Here is a 17,313-nt window from a genome sequence, read left to right on the forward strand (position 1 = left end):
GGGGATGGTCCTTCCCAAACAGCTGGTAAGTTTCCTTAACAGAGCGGGTCATAAACCTTTTTACGACTTTGGTCTTGTTGTCGTTGATCATGGCTTTGACGACGTCCTTTTTGTTGGGGCTTTGAATAGAGCATGCGAGGTCGTCGCGTGTGTGGTACTCAAGTGCAACTCTCACGTCTTCGGCATTCGCCTTTTTCCCCATGTAGGGATCAGGCGTTGCCCATACACCACCTTTACGCTTCAGTTTTTACGTTTGATCAATCATGTAGGCAGTCGCTTCTGTCACCAGACGCAATATTTCTTTTTTCGAGATGCTTGGTGGCAGAAGCGTGTACAATAGCTTGCGTTCCTGGTGGGAACTGCATGCCTTCAGCGCTTCGCGGAATGCGTCAAACCACTCCGCGCAGTGCTCACAACTGTCTTCGCCGGTTTTCATGCCATAAACGCCTGACAGCTTTCTTCTAATGGAAGAACTCACTTGAGCTTGTTTTTTCTTCAAATACGCTTCGCGCCTTTTTTTTTTTAATGGTTTTACGTGGTTTCAATGGAGTTACCGACGGACTAGCAGCACACAATTCTTGACTCACATTAGCCAGAACTTCATCAGAGTCCCGGAAAGAAGAGTCTGATGTACTCACGTTGTGAGGAGAAGCAATCTCATTCTGGAGGTATTTGTAGCAATGTTGGCATAAAAGGTCAGATTCGTTCACTGTCCGTGGAGCCAGTAGCTTTTCCAACCGCACTTGGTTGAGTCTCCCTACCGATACGAGGTGCTTATCGCTATACACTTTCTTCTTGTGTCTCCGTAGATAGTCCACACAGAACAATCGCACGGTGCTGAATCGTTGGGCCATGGCTGTTCGATTTGACACTAGACTCTTACTCGCTTCGTAAATGACAAAACTTCAAACCTCCTCGCAAACGCCTATTTGAGGGGTTCTGAATTCCTCTCTCCCGGCTCCGAATATCCGGTCAGAGTTCGGAAAGAAAATGTCTTTGTGGTTATCAACTTCTGTCTTCCATTGTAGATATAATCGGTGCGTCGCGCATGGTTAAGCTGGTGTTGTTTGTTTGTAGTACCACTTATTGAGCACCAAAGACACCGAATCTCCTGTAAGCATAGCTATAGTCAGCCGTCTTTTTTTCTTTTTTTTTTCTTTTCTAAAAGTTTTTTATATTGTAATGTTTTTGGGGTTTTCGGTGTTGGAGTGTAGTTTGCGTGCGTGCGTGCGTGCGTGCGTGTGCGTGCGTGCGTGTGCGTCTGCATGTGTGTGTGTGTGTGTGTGTGTGTGTGTGTTGGGGAAGGGGGTTACGGCAGCAAAATAGAAGAGAGGGTTAGGGGTTCGGTCTTGGTTGGTTCGCATAGCCTGGTGCAACCCATCTGTTCAGGTCCTTGGGAGAGGTGCCCGTTCCCGTTGCTGTCCTTAACCTTGGAGTGATTTAGTTTGTCTGGTTAGGTTCGGTCAAGTCTTTGCGGTCGCATGTCTCTATCTTCCCTATTTTATTTCTTTCCGCGTGGACATGCATTTATTGTCGTTCTTGTTGTGAATAAGTTCAGCTGCGTTTGAGAGTTCGTTTCGCACTGTCCGTTATTTTTGTTTTTCCTCGTCTCTGGGTTTAGATTGAAATGTTTCCTGACCAACTGACATGCATATTTTTCCTTACAACTACTCTCGCCTTATTTTGCCGTAACTGACTCTTCACAGCTTTGGGTTTCAAGGCAATGTGATGTGCTTACGATTACTAACTACCGCAAGCAGTGATGTTCGCAGGCGTTTCTTGCTCATGTTAAGGGGCGGGAAGAAGAGGGCAGGGCGGGGGAAGGGGGGGGGGGGGGGGGGGGTATAGTCACACAACGATAAAGCAATGCTCGGAACAGCACGACTTTCCGCTCTCTACGACAGAGTCCCGCTTTCCAGCTTTTGACGCTTCCATCAAGGGGACGTTATGCGGCAAAGCCGCTATAACGAGACGTCGGCTCGTTCTGAGTGAAGGTTTGTCGCAGCTTTTCCCGTTCGGAGGTCATATGTTACTCAATGTTTTGCCATCACAGGTTAGTTCATGTCACCGCAAACTGCCAAGGGGAGTTTAAAAAAAATAAAAGATGGAGTTTTTTTAAATATCGACGCCCAATCTTGACACATTTTGTGAAATCAGCCGCATTTCCGCGTTAATAACAAGAAGACAATTAAGGATGGGCCCATATTATCTTTATACATTCGTAAGGATAATTCAAAGGCGCGCATTTTGATATGTTTCGTGAAGTATTATAGAGGATAGTTTATTTGCAAAAAAAATTGTGAATATGTCTCTAAAACGTGTTTTTATGCCATGTTTGACTTTTTTGTTTGCATAGAAATATGTTATTGATATTTTTACTTTTTTGGGTATGTGTTGTATATCTCTTTGAAATTTATTAAAAAAGTTATGGTAACGTGAAAGCTTCGATGAGAAAATGACGACTGTGCAAAGTAGCATAGTGAAATCTTCTCAATTTCCACGCCTCGAGCTTCTCTATTTTATATCTCAGCGAAAAAAAACGTTACGGCGTTCATATATAGCGGAATGTTCCTCCCAAGAACATGGCTTTCATATATATATTTAACAAAAATATCAAAATTATGACCCGGAAAACCATTGCATGAACTGACGAACCATATGCAATTGTGAATGTATCCATCTTATTAAAGTTTTCCATTTTCTTTTTTTTTAATGGCAGCCAAGCATGCAGTACATTACAAACTAGCACCTTTCTTGCACAACAGATAGAGCCATGTTCCATGCTTGTACCTAGTTTAGCCTTCATCTAGATCAGAGTTTAGCAAAGTTATGCAGTTGGAGGTGATGTTTAGAAGTCGCATGGTCTCAGGGGAGCCAATATGATGCTGATGGCACTGCTTCACATGTTTGACTACAACTTCGACAAACAAGCTTTCTAATCACTGCACGGCACACTCTTCTAGAAAGGTACAAAAGATCCAGTGGCTGTCTTTCCTGACACACTGATGGTTGGAAATATCATGGCCAAAAGTAGTTTCCACAAGATTTCTAACCATCTAAAGCAAAATATTTTGGCCAAAATGTACATGGGAGGTGAAGTAATTGCAGATCAGGAGATCATACAAGGAGAATGTGGGCTCCTGTTGACTGATTCTGGCTTTTTTGCAATGAGCAAGCCAAAGCAACGTTTACGTCTCTATGTGGAACCAGACTTTTGGCTAGCATTGCCGAAATTTTACTAATCGCAGAGATAATGCAGGTGTCCCTGTTGCACTGACGATCTTGCATATTTTTCAGTGTTGGGAAAGCATGATTTACTGCCACTTGTCTAAGTTGCGTTCTGCACAAGTGTAATCAGGCCTGCAGGGGGTGGGGGTATTACATATTTAACATAGATCAAGTGACTATAGCAAATAACAGTGGACTAGCTCGCTGGTAGATAGTAATATATTAACTGTGATGATTTAGAGAAGACTATCACGCATGGTGCCTGCCTTACATTGCATTGATTTTGTTTGCTAGCACAGGAGCAAGACATCCCGGCAATGCCGTGCGTCGTGTACTCTGGCAATGACGCCGAGGGGGCTGACTTTTTGTACCTCGCTGTCGATAAGCAGCGGTTTTTGTCCGTGAAGAATGCAGAGGACGACATCACTGCCATCATGGTGGCTTACTGGCTTTTTAATATAAGTACTTGAAAAAGGCAGCAAACACAGTTGCTCTTCTAGAACGGTTGTTTGTCGGCCTCAGCAGCACTACTCCGAGGCCAGTTGTGATGAAATTCCTGAACAAGGTTGCAAGAGCGTAAAATCAATGAGGCCGACAAACAACCGTTCTAGTACGAAAGGGATGCTGAACCGAGATTTGGATGGCACGAAACCAGGCAGGAGCACTAGGTGGGATGCTGCAAACCTTAGAACATAACTCATATGACGGTATCTCTAATGGATGGCAGTACTTTTTGGAAAATATGAGCATGATTGAACAAAGCTTGCGACATCTGTATTCTCCTCTTCTCTTTTTCGAAAATATGCCCATCCAGTTGAGATACTGCTGCATGAGTGGTGTTTTGGGGTCTGTAGCATCCCACTGTGTGCTTCTGGTGCCTTGTTTTGTGAAGTCAAATTTCAGTACCAGCACCCATTTAACTTTTAACTTTCTAACTCTAAACTAAAATAAATGTACCATACTTTCCAGACTATAGTGCTCAAACTATACATGTCTAAAAGTTGATATTTTACATCGTACAGTCTATCTACAGGTGTGGACTCTACAATTTTTGTTTCAAGATTGTTCATTATTACAAAACTGGTTAGGCCAGATTGCCGTGTTTTAGATATTTTACGCTGGGATAAAGTAGTCAAGACAACCTCCTACTGTCAGTCTGTTTCCCAGGCTTTCGATACCTCGCATCTGACATGTTTGCTTGGGAGCCTGCAAGCAACCAACTCAGGTCAAGCTTAATCTTGAGGAGCTCTGCGATTGGCTGACGAGCGGATCACAGAAAGCCCCCTGACATTCATCCGCAGATATCCCTTTTGTGGGGTGGAGTTCTCCAGCCTGAAGTTTTCCCCGAGGATTATACACCGAGTGCAGACTATCTAAGAAAATACTTTTTCTTTTTAGCCGAAATTTACCCTTGCGCATTATACAACGCATTGTGTACTATAGTCTGGAAAATATGGTAGCTTGTTTTAATGTTTTTAGTCCTAAACTAAAGGAAGTGTAGCTTGATTTTTATGCAACTTTAGGGTCCTGAATGAAAGTCGCATGTGCAATGGAACAAAAAGTATACACTCGAAACGGAAGGCATCTAGATTGTTCTTCTGTTATAGTCATTTTTATCAAGAACCATTGTGATGTACTGAGGAAATCTGTATTGATTTTTGTTTTTTTTCTTATTTTTACTAGCATCTTAAGCCTATGCTGTGATATTTAAAGAAAATATATTTGCTTATTTGTATGGAGGACATAGCTGGTTATTTTGTTGTGCTCACATAATAGTTCAATAAATGAGTATTCATTTAATTTGGCTTTTATTGACTCAAACCGCCCAATTGTTTCTCGATTTTTACTAGCATCTAGGCCTATATATGCTGTGATATTTGACGGAATGCCTCAAGTATTGTATTTTGATATGTGTGTGGAGGACATCCCTCATTATTTTTTTGTGGTCGCATAATAGCTCAATAAATAGTTATTAATATAGTTTTCCTTTCAGTTTTCTGTTTCTCATTTTATAACAACTTTTATTTACTTGCAGCTTAATCACATGCTGTTTGTATGCAGCTGATGCCACTCACCATGCCTTGGGCGAATGTGTAACGGTACTACGGCATACCAAGTATGACAACTCGTAACCACCTTGTATGCAAGGCAAATGACCAACGAGCCAGAACGGGATGCAAGGACCAAGTATCGGGATTGAACAAGCTAAGCTCCTTGTTGTTTATGTTTGTACCATACACTTTCTCACATTGCATAGTTTGCATGAGCAAGTGCTGATCATGCATGTGATGCATATCACACTTCTGTGTTGGCAGTTTGACAATTGGACACTTTTAATGACACATTGAGATTGGTGGCAGACTCCTTCTTTAATATAATGTTTGAGAATATCTCCCACTGATCTTTTCTAGTATACGAGTATTAAGACCATCAAGCAATTAATAAATTCAGAAGCTTTAGCCATGGAACAAATTCTGGGATATTTTTTTATTTTCATTGTCATTCCGAAGTGGCTGCTCTAGAAAGTTTTCTATATTTTATTTTTTTTTCTAGTGAAGAGGATTACATAAGGCAAAAAACTGCAACTCGCAACGATCAAAAACAACAACATAAGGTTCAAAATGTCTGTAGGAGCACGTGAGTAAAAATAAGAATCCACAGGAAACAAGAAGCCATAAAAGATTTACTGATTCTTCTTTCCTTTTGATGCATTGAGCTCTGCTGCAGTTTATTTTATGTTTTTTTTTTTAACTCAGACAAGTATATTAACATATGTGGCATTAGAACTTAAAATTTATCACTGGGAGTGAAAGTTACTTCAGCTTAATTGCCTCAATACAGTTTGCAGCTGTATAATATGATTTGGGACAAGACAGGCTACTAGATATTTTAGCAGAGCCACATATCGTGGCGTCTGTTGGTAAATTTCCTCGAATAGTTATTTTTTTCGATGATGTTTTTTAACCTGAGTTTGGGGCACAAGGAGGCGAAAAATGCTTCCCGCTCTGCCCCAGTCTCGGGTTAAATAGCACCATGGTAAACTTCCACCAGCTCGATTGCGCACCAAGTTCGTTTTTGCAGTTGCCAAAGTCTAAATATAATACCGTTCTTCTCTTAAGGCACGACCACATTGGCGTCGTGGAGGCTTGCGGCGCGGCGGTCAGCGCCGCAGGCTGCCGACCAAAACCAGTCTTCGGCTTCAGCGGCGCGACGTACAGCGCCGGAGACCCAAGCTGTCCTTGCGCGGTTGAGAGCTCGCCGCTCCTCGCCGCAGAAGAGAGGAGCCAATGAGAGGTGGCGTAGATAGTGACGTTCCGATGCGATGGCAACGCTCAAGCCGGTTCTCCGCTCGTCTTTCACGTTCCGAAGGACGTAGCGTCGCTCCGTGTCGTCTGCTATCCCCATTTCCCCCGATGCCTCCCAAAGGAGCGGTTCTTTGGAACTGTGCGACTCTTTTCCTTTTCATATGACAAGACGCAGCCACACTACCTAGATAGGGACGCTAAGAACAACCCCTGGGAAATTATAAGAGAGGAATTCAGAATTACAAGTAAGTTTTTCCGTGGCACTTGTTGCATGTTCGTGTTTTGACAGATGTTGTGTTGATTTGGTGACACTTTCGAAAGTAGCCTTCATCTCTAGCGCGCCGCCGGGGCAGCAAAGCAATGACCTGCCCTTCGATGTTTCGGTGGAACCAACTCGGCCGGACCAAAAACCCGTGCCTCCTCCGCTTCAGAGCGCGGCGACATCGCCAGATCAACGACCAGGCTAGGATAATCTCATTGACGCAGATAACCAGGTTATCATGGACGTCTACCATGTAGGCAGCGAGTGCGGTTTCGATGCTGGTATATGCGAAAGAGGAGAGCCGAAACAGAAGAATCAAAGAGAATCAAAGAGAGCCGAACAGAAGAATTCGTGTTTTGCGTGCAACACGCGGGTTTTAAGTAACGGGCTGGTTGCATGCAACGTGTGTTGCATGCAGCGCGTGCAACGCGTGACTCCTCTGAGATCACGTTACTCCCTTAAGGTCACGTGATTCCTTAAGTCACGTGACCCTTTGAGGTCACATGACCCCCCTGAGGTCACGTGATCCCCTGAGTTCACGTGACCCCCTGAAGTCACGTGACCGCCCTAAGGTCACATGACCTCAGGGGGGCCACGTGGCCCCCGTGGCGGAGGAGCAGGCAGAATGAGGAGGGGAGGAGGAGGGAGCAGGGCTATACCCTCCCCTCAGTTCCCTTGCATTCTCCTCCTCAAGAGCTGCGCTCTAATTCGGCGTTGCAGGGAGTTGTAAACGGCTTTCATTATTTTTTTTTGAAAGTTCATTTGACAAGCGTCCTAGAACTCCTAGCGCCTTTTTGAGGCGCGTGCGCTCTTTGGCGTTTGCTACGCTATTAACGCGAGGTATGGACAGATGCGGCGGAACCGGTGGAATGTTAGATGCGCATTGCTTGCGGTGGAAAGTTATTATATCTTATTTTTCCTGGCAAACAAAGTTTGAGCAATCTGTCGTGCACTGCAACGACAGGGTTCCGGATCTCTACGGGGCCCTGAGAGGCGCAAGCGACACATTTAAGATGGCCGTCGCGCTGAATGCTCGGGTTAACCTACAAGGGGTCAATTATGGGCACGAATTGAGCCCGAGTACGAGATAAACACTGACACGGCATTCGCGTTATCTCTGCGACTCGCTGGACTCTTGGTGCTGACGCCGAAACTTTGGCACTAGGAGGTGTTAGCGCCACCGGTCAAGGGACACATGCAACTCAACGGCGGCGGTGCGGAGCATTTGTTGCCTATTCGCAAAGAACGCAGGCCCGGAGACGAATTTTGCAAGGCTTGTGGAATCAATAAAAAGGCCAAGCTAGGTCGTCTGATTGACGCCTTCTCATTTATTTCGCATTTTCTGGCTTATGGGGACCAGGGGTTTAGGCAAACACGCCCTTAAACGGCTCACACGGCCTGCGTTTCTAAAGAAATCAGTGACCGCAAGATCACGAACAGCTTGAGCTCCGAGTGGAGCGATTAGCGGGCAGACTAAAATCTAGCTGCCTTTTTCTCTACTAACTTTTTGAACGCCTCCCAACACGAACGCCGACAGACGGACCCTGGTGTTCGAACGCGTTTAAAGAGTGTGTAGAGTCAAAGGCAGCAAGCTTTACGTCTGTCCACTACTCGTTGGTGTCAAAGATCGGTTCTATGGCGTCCCGGCGCCTTCTCGTGTCCTCCTTTCTCTGAGTTTCTACCCATAAATAATAGAAATGAGTGATGCGAGATTCCTTCACCTTTTGAGTGTCTCGGATGTGCCTGAGCATGCTCTCGTAGGTCCTGACAGGGATGTCGCACTGCTGGAAAGTGCCCCAGCGTCCGGCGGCCTTCTGATCCGGCCCGTGGGGTCGGCCGTCGTCCGCGTGGCAGCACACGTACTCGGCGCAGCTAGCCAGAGAGCCCTCCTCGTACAAGGGGTCGACGTGCGTGTCGCTCAGGTGCAGCACTCGCAGCGTCGGTGCTCCGCTCTGTAGAGTCATCGGGTGTTTCTACTTAAAGTGGTAGTGAGTAAAGGCACTACAACCGGCTCTCGACAAAAGGTACGCATACCATATAAACAAATCCCGCAATACTGGAGAATAAAGAATCATTATTTACACTTGGTTAGGAAAGAGCAAAAACGTGAGTGGAAGTGATCCCTGCTAATTGTATATATGTTTATGTTTTTTGTGAGGCATTTTTATAATGTAAATGTTACATTATAATTAGGGCTCCGTGTTTTCGGATAAATCAAAAAACTGCTAAAACACCGGCAGGTAAAATTTTTGTCAATTCGGATTTATCCAATAAACTCCGAATTGCTATGTGACCATGCCACCCGTCCCACACCCTAATTATCTTTCAAGCCACGGACCGTTGTCAAAAGGGGGTCTTACGGCTTGCCTCGTCAAAGTTGGTTCAGAAAAACAGGTCATCGTACCATTCGTATCACGACAAAAGCCACTCTTTTGGTTTCCAGTTTGGGCCTTGGGATTTGGAATTTAGAGAAAGGAGAGGGCATGTTTCTGGGGGTAACAGTGAAGGCTATGGATTATAGAGATTGTATAATATAAGGAAGAGGGGCAGTTGAAACTTCTCCCTATTATATCCTTCACCACTCCACCTCGCGCGGCCGCGGGAAAGATTGATGGGATGACTACGAGCTTCCCTGCGGCTACCTCCGGCAGTTTACTGATTTTAAGGTATCGACGCTTATCGAAGCCACACTTGTGTGCGACTTTTGTCGTGGGACAAATTAGTATTTCCATTGACAACAACGCCAAATTCAACTGAAGAAATCTTAATTGATACAAGCCCGTTCTATTTTGTATCTGGCATACGTTTGCATCCGGTTATTATTTATTATTTTTTTAATAGGAAACAATGCGAAATTATTCTCCGAATTTCTGAGAATTGGAGATTTACGAAAAATAAACTCCGGAACACAGAATTTTCGCTAAAAATAAACTCCGAAAAACACCCTCCGAATTTCACGAAAAATTAGCTCCGAAAGCACGGAGCCCTAATTAGAATGCGAGGACTGCAAAGTATAATTTGTACCCGATAGAGGGAGGACCCATGATTCTACGCGACGTCCTGTCCTAAAAGTTCAGAAATATCGTATAAACAGTCTATGAACAATGGTCACAAGAAACGAACGGAGTGAAGTAAAAGATGTTCCTTCATAGATTCAATAGAAATTAATTTATATTTACAAAATAAAAGTTATGTGTGGTTCATGTGGGAAACATCTTGAAAATATGGTGTTTGTTTTGTAATAAAAGTATATTTTCTAAGGTTCGCTTTGTTGCAGTAGCCCATACGATGTGGCAGTAACATATAGCGGAGTGAAATGACGCATTATAAACTTTTAACTTGCTGTTGAGTGGTAAAATAATCGCGGCAACGAGATAACATGGCAACGACCAGAGAGTTTAGCCATCGTAGCGACCGGCATTGTTGCAGCGGGCGCACCGACCGGGAGGTTACTCATTCATAACAGAGTGAGGCAGGAGATACGATCAACAAGCGGCGCGCGACAAGCGCTCAAAACGAATACCATAAAGTAATATAGTAAACGTAAAGAGAAGACACTCAAGCCGAATCGAGGCAAAGATATTGCGCTTTGATGTCCTCCGCTACGTGGCTTTTTTCGGTAATTTGTTTGAAATATATTAGAAGTCATCCTGTGAGGAGTATTATTTTTTGTTCATCTTATGATTTATAAATATTTAAACTATTTAAAACGACTAAATAGCTTTAATCTAATACATACCAAAAAACGCTCGATGAATCGCGCCAGGTTGAAGTTCAAGACGACAAAGATGCAGTTGAAGACAAAGAACGCATGCATAGAATTTCGGGGGAACAAATATGCGAGACACGGTATCAAATTTAGATGAATAGTTCAGTTCCCAAGCAGCATATGCATCCTATGGACGTCCACGGAACATTCAGGGCATCCATGAAACTTGGGGGGAGCGTCGCGAGAAGAGGACGGCCGAGAGAGGCGCGAGCGGGGGCCAGCCGGGTGCAAGCGCGAGAAAAGGAAAAGAACGTGAGGCACGAGGAGAACGCCAGGAAGCGAGAGCTGAAGCGGGCCGTCGACTGACGACGGTCGTGTTTCCCCGTCACTCCGGTGCTTTAGGACCGGCGGCCAGTGGCCAGCCAGGACAGTCAGGCCGTCTCCCGGGCACGAGAACAAGAGAGGCCCCCGGCAACCGGAGAAAATATTAAAGCAAGTTATGTTTACTTCCGAACTTTCCGTTGTGTGATTTGTTGGGAGTGAAGGGAGTGCAGCCTAACCGGGCGGAATGAATCCATTGAGCGACCTACAAACTGTAAGACACCCCTAGGATGTACGGAGTACTGTGTGTGCTTCTAGGACTTGCTTAAAAAAATAGTGTCAACATTAAGAAGAAAAAAAAAGAAACAGCGGCTTTGGGAGTTGAGGAGCTCCCCAGAACCTAGCGAGGGGGGAGACGAGGAGGAAAGAAAGGGAGAAAAAGGGAAGGAGAAGTTTACCGGAGAACCGGAGCAGAAATGCCCGGAATGAAACCGAAACGAACCTGATCAGAACCGGAACCAGATTATGTTTAATTCCGCCCGCTAAGAGCGCTAGCTGTCACTTGTCTATCTAGGCCGCTGGGGCCTATGGCTCTGTCCGCTTTGAACCTTGTGAATATTACTCTATGCGAATACGACGTGCAGCCTTAACAGCTATTGCTCGGCTCTCCTTGGACTGGCTCTTATCTTAAGTAATATTCTAAAAATGTAAATAAATAGTTAATTTGTTTAAGAACTAAAGGCTTCGACGACTACAAATTGACGACCCGGACAACCTGAACACTCCAGCCTACAGCTCCGACTTGAACTTCGGGATATCTCACTCCGAAACAGGAGGATCATCATCTCACGATGCCGCAGCCGGGACTGCAAATGCTCCCTCACAGACTGCTGCCATCTTCCTCAAGTTGCCAGACTTCTGGGCAAGTGATGCAGAACTCTGTTGCCTCCACGTCGACGCCTTTTTTCGCAACAACCGAATAACTTCACAGCGGGCCAAATTTGACTACGGCCAACTCTGTTGCGCTACACCCAATGTCTAGTTTTAGAGCAGCTCTACATCCCAACCTACGATACGATACGAACTTTATTTTTCACCACCAATACAAGTGGTGAATGGGAGGCCGAAGAAAAAGCTGCATAAATGCAGCTTGACGAGGTTCCGGGCCCCTATTCAGCAGCTACGACGGAGTACATACAGTACACTGGTCAAAAAAGAAAAAATCAAATGAACAAATTGAATATTTGGCTGTTGGACAATTGCACACTATCTATATTTTTAACAAAATATTCGTTCAGAATAGACGGTAAAGCATAACTTATTTTTTGTTTTCCATAGTTTGTCCTACATTTCGGAATTTGCCAGGGCTGATGATTTCTCGATGAATAATAATCACTTTTTTCTTTTAAATCAGACAGTTGAAGAATTACATTTGAGCGTCCTAATGCCGCATATTTATACGCCATCGTTAAACGATAGTTATAGATTTAGTGAATATTAATAATCTTGTATGACTTGAACAGTGAATCCGTATAATGTACGTAGGGAACGTTACCTATTATTCTTAGCACTTTTTTTGCAATAAGTGTATTATATGCAAGTTTGAGTAAGACGTATTACCCCAGATTAGGGTGCAGTAACATAAATGAGAATAAAATAAGGAATTGTACAAAACCTTTTTTACGCTGGATGGAAGAACGTGCCTATGCTTGTTCATAATTCCTGCGACTTTGCCTAATTTAGAGGAGAGATATTTTACGTGATTTGTCCAAAGCATGTCTTCGGAAAAAATGACTCCGAGAGTTTTTATGCTATTTACAAATTCAATGTATGAAGACCCGAAATGAAGAGGAGTGTAAACTCGGTTATTTGAGCCGCGTGGGCGAAACATCATTGCTTTTGTTTTCGAAGTATTTATAGTCAAGCAATTGGACTGAGACCATACTTTTAACTTTGAAAGAAATGCGTTAGCTTTATTTATGAGGGCCTCTTCGGATATATCAGAAAAAAAGATACTCGTGTCATCCGCATAGAATATATATTTACAGTTTGAATCAATGTTCACAATATCATTAATATACAACAAAAAAAAGAAGTGGTCCTAGAATACTTCCTTGGGGCACTCCAGCTGATATGGTTAATGGAATTGATTTCTCATTATTAATTTGCACAAACTGGGTACGATATTCTAAATAAGATTTGATTAGAGCATGAGGAAGATCACGAATGCCGTAAGCATATAGTTTATCTAACAAAATGGAATGATTTATACAGTCAAACGCTTTGCTGAAGTCTAAAAATATCCCAAGCGTGAAGGTTTTTTCTTCGAAATCCTTAAGTATTTCTTCTTTTTGAACCAATAACGCTGTTTCGGTTGACCTATTCTTTCTAAATCCAAATTGACAATCAGTACTTATAGAGTGCTTATCACAAAAGTAAACAACACGAGAGTGAATCATTTTTTCTAGACTTTTTGAGAACACAGGAAGTATAGATATATGACGGTAGTTCCCTAGTTCATTTTTGTTACCTGCTTTAAACAACGCTAAAACGTTTGCAGTTTGCATTTTTTGGGGAAAAGTGCCAGATGATATTGCGAGGTTGAATATGTATGTTAGACAGGGAGCAATAATATCTATCACATACTTGATAGGTTTAATTTGCAAGTCATGGGCATCACGACTGTGATTATTATTAAGAGACAAAATAGAAGAACAAACCTCAATTTCATCAGTAGGGTAGATAAATAATGAATCCGAAATTGACGAAATGTGATCTGACGCCTTAGGATTGTAAAAGCTATTTGCTATATTCACGAAATAGCTGTTAAATGCATTTGCCAAATTCAAACCACTCAATGTTTCGCCGTTATGGTTTATGTCTTCAATTTTGTTTGATTTATAGGACATATTAAGAACACTGTTTATACGTTTCCACAATAAATCTGCTTTCTTTAGGCACTCCACATCAAATAGATTAGAGTAATAGAGTTTTTTCGACTTTCTAATTTCCCTAGTTAATTGATTTCTATATTTTTTGAATTGTTCAAGTGCCGTTTTTTCACAGGTAGCAAGAAATATTTGATAAAGTTGATATTTTCTACGTGTCTTTTTAAAAAGTGTAGGGGTCATCCATGGCTTTCGTCCCTTTCTGGCAAGTTTAATGGTTTTATCTGACGAGGGGAAGGCGCTCCGTGAATGGTTTTGACTCAGAAGCAAGGATCCCTGTATCGAGCTGTCTGTGAAAACACTCCACAAGTCAATTCGCGCTCGGATGGTATGATGTCGTCGAGACCTGGTGAAATCCAAATAGTTGTGATAATTTTCCAAGTAAGGTGGACTGAAATTGTCTTCCCCGGTTGGTGGTGACAGCTGTTGTGACAGGAAACCGTGCAACCCAGGAGTGAGAAACGCTTGCTTGACCGGTTCAGTGGTGATTTCGGTTAGAGGAACTGCATCAGGGCATCTAGTGACATGATCGATGACGGTGAAGACGTACCGATTACCTTGAGCTGGTGACAGGGGTTGAACGATGTCCATGTCAATGCGAGTGAAGCGTACGGTGGGCAGCTGAAATGTCATATTCGGGGATATAGTCTGACGATGAACTTTGGCAAGCTGGCAGTTTATGCACGTACGCACCCACTGTCGGATGTCAGAGTTCATGAGGGGCCACGAACCGAGACGAAAGCAGTCATTGCATCGTTTTAATAGCTGGGTGCGCACAGGGAATGAAGCCCGGTGAAGGCTTGACGCCGGAACTCTTTAGCGAGGTATGGCCGTTGTTGGCTGGTCAAAACGTCGCACACTACTGCAGGTGATGGTGCGTCTAGCTGCACGTCCCGGAACTGAAGTGAGTAGGAGGGAGAGTAGCACAGCGTCTGTAGCTCGGGGTAAGCTCTCTGAGAATCTGCGAGGTTCGAGTAGTCCAGTGACGAGCGTTTCATATAAGTTGCATCAACCTTAATGCGGGAAACAGCGTCGGCGACACGACGTTCTTTTGTTCTTTGATGAACTTATGTCGATAGTGAATTCTGATACGAAGGCTAGCTGACGTATCTCTCTTGGCGTGTGAGCAGCACTGCGAGAGGCGATGGCGTACGTCAGCGGTTTATGGTCTGTTAGTATAAAAATTATCTACCTTCCAGGAAATTCAGAAAGTACTTGACTGCGGAGTAGATGCCAAGTAACTCGCGGCCAAAAGTACAGTCCTTGGTCTCTGCAGGCGAAAGCGACATTGAGTAGAAGACCATGGATTTCCTTGATTTACCGCTAAACTGTTGTCAAACTACGCCGATCGCTGCGTCTGAAGCTTGAACCATGACGGAATTTGGCGCATCAGATCTGGGATGGGTCAGTAAAAAGATTTTTGCTAGTTCTTCCTTGATCTTGTTGAAGGCTTCCTCTGGAGCATCATGCCAGATCAGAGGTGCGGTCGCCGGTTTGATTCCCGTGAGGAGCACTCTAAGTGGGCGGAGCACTACAGCACGTCTGGAAGGAAACGACGGTAGAAATTGATCAGCCCGAGATATTCCCGGAGTTGCCGAACATTAGATGGCCTTGGATAGCCCTTGATGGCTTAGACCTTTGATGTCCGAAGTCGAATGCCATTCTTGTCTACGTGGTGTCCAAGAAAATTGAGTTCTGAAACACCGAATGTGCATGTTTGCATTTTGATGATGGCGCCAAACTCATCAAGACGTTCAAAGATGGTGCCACGATAACGTTCGTGTTCGTTGTGAGTTTTACTGAAAACGAGAATATCATAGAGGTAGGCGAAAATATCACATAGTTAATATTACAATCCCATGTTATGTGCTCTGAAATAAACAAACTCTACGTTTTATGTTAGTTGACCAGCTCAATTGACGGAGAGTCAAGTGTGTCGCGTTGCGGCAGAAGCAACGAAGAAGCAACCAACACGAAGTTTTGTGCAGAGCCAAAACGCCCTCGCTCATTATTTTTCAATCACGTTATATATGTCTGCTCAGGCAACATGACGCAGCGATACGCTGGCGCGTAGCCAGTGATATAAAATATTCTTTCATCTCTATTTTTCACAAAACTAAAACAGAACTTCCAATCAGAACTCTCAGATTGTACAAAGGGAAAAGAAAAAAGAAAAGCAATAAAAGTTGTCAGATACCGTACACACGTATATAATCACTCCAACACCTTTTCAAAACTAACATAAATTACTTAAATACAAAAGTAGAAACATTAACACTTCAATTCAACAATTTTAGGCTTCTGTCACATTTTTAACCTAATCATCAATACCCAATACTTGCGTTTTTCTAATTGACTACCTTACCGCGAGATGACGACTGAAGGGTCATCGGACTTTCTTGACGTAAAAGGCGCGGGGGCCCAAAGGACTTGGCTGAACCGTGTTCGAGACTATCTTCTTCTCTCTATTTATGACAAAAATAATTCGTGGAGAATGGGAACAAGAGGGACAAAATTTTTCTTCAGGGATTATTTTGGTCATTGTTGTCCAGCTCGTTTGCACTTTTGCTTTGAATTGCATTAGAATCTCTATTCATGCTGGCTGGGTAATCGTAGCTTCCTCCGGTTTCTTATTTCCGCGGCAAAAACCTCAAACTCCCCTTGTTCCGCACTAGGGTTACCCCGAATGACGTTTGTACTTCGTAGGACCTTGGGCTACTGGCTGGAGCCACGACCTCCGCATTCACTTTCACTTCCATCACCCATACCCGATCGCCGACGTAAAGTGTCCCCAACGCTTTCGCTCTGTGGCGCTTGTTAAACCCTTGACGCTGGTTATCTCTTGCACTGTGGTCTCTTCAGATTAACTCCGCTTAACACAGGTTTGCCGGATGCAGTTGTTCGGGTACCATGGGCAATCTCGCTCAAAGTCGTCGATCCATTAGTATGTCAGAGGAACACTTCTCACTTATACCCGGAGTCGACCTGCAAGCCAACAACGCAAGGTTAGCATCGGATGACGTGCGTATCAATCTTTTGACTGTTTCGACCATTTGTTCTGACTCCCTATTGGCCTGTGGGAGTCGCGGGTTTCTTGTTCGGTGGCAAAAGCAGTACGTTTCCTCAAACCTACCGAACTCCGACAACACAAACTGCGGTCTGTTATCGCAAATTACCGTTTCCGGGACCGCATGACGCGCAAAATTCCGTCTCAACTGCTTGATCACCGCCGCTGTCGTAGTTGATGAAAGAGTGGAAACTTCGGGATATCTGGAGAGATAATCCACCACCACCGTGAGGTCCGCCCCTTTTATCTCACAAAGATTGATTCCCTACTACTGTCACGAAAACTGGGCATCATTTGCTCACAGCTCTGATTAGCGAATTGAGCGCATACTTCAAAGCTACGGATCGCAATGCAAATCTGCTTGCTCAAGCCTGGCCACCAAACGTACTCTCGAGTACGTGCCCGGCATCTGTTGACGCCTTGTCGGCCTTCGTCCAACCGCGTCAATACTTCCGACCGTAGTTTTTGTAGCG

The 17,313-nt window shown here is 44.0% G+C and overlaps 1 protein-coding gene across 1 annotated transcript in view; it reads right to left on the reverse strand.

The window, feature by feature from the left end:
- Positions 1 to 17,313, reverse strand: part of LOC115313573 (sphingomyelin phosphodiesterase-like) — a 134,533-nt gene that overhangs the window by 90,794 nt on the left and 26,426 nt on the right. Inside the window, exon 4 of the mRNA XM_042293319.1 lies at positions 8,517 to 8,747. Coding sequence (XP_042149253.1) covers positions 8,517 to 8,747 — 231 coding nt within the window. The remainder of the gene's footprint in view (positions 1 to 8,516; positions 8,748 to 17,313) is intronic.

This window comes from Ixodes scapularis, unplaced genomic scaffold (assembly GCF_016920785.2).
Source record: "Ixodes scapularis isolate PalLabHiFi unplaced genomic scaffold, ASM1692078v2 PGA_scaffold4__175_contigs__length_147842914, whole genome shotgun sequence".
NCBI lineage: Eukaryota > Metazoa > Arthropoda > Arachnida > Ixodida > Ixodidae > Ixodes > Ixodes scapularis.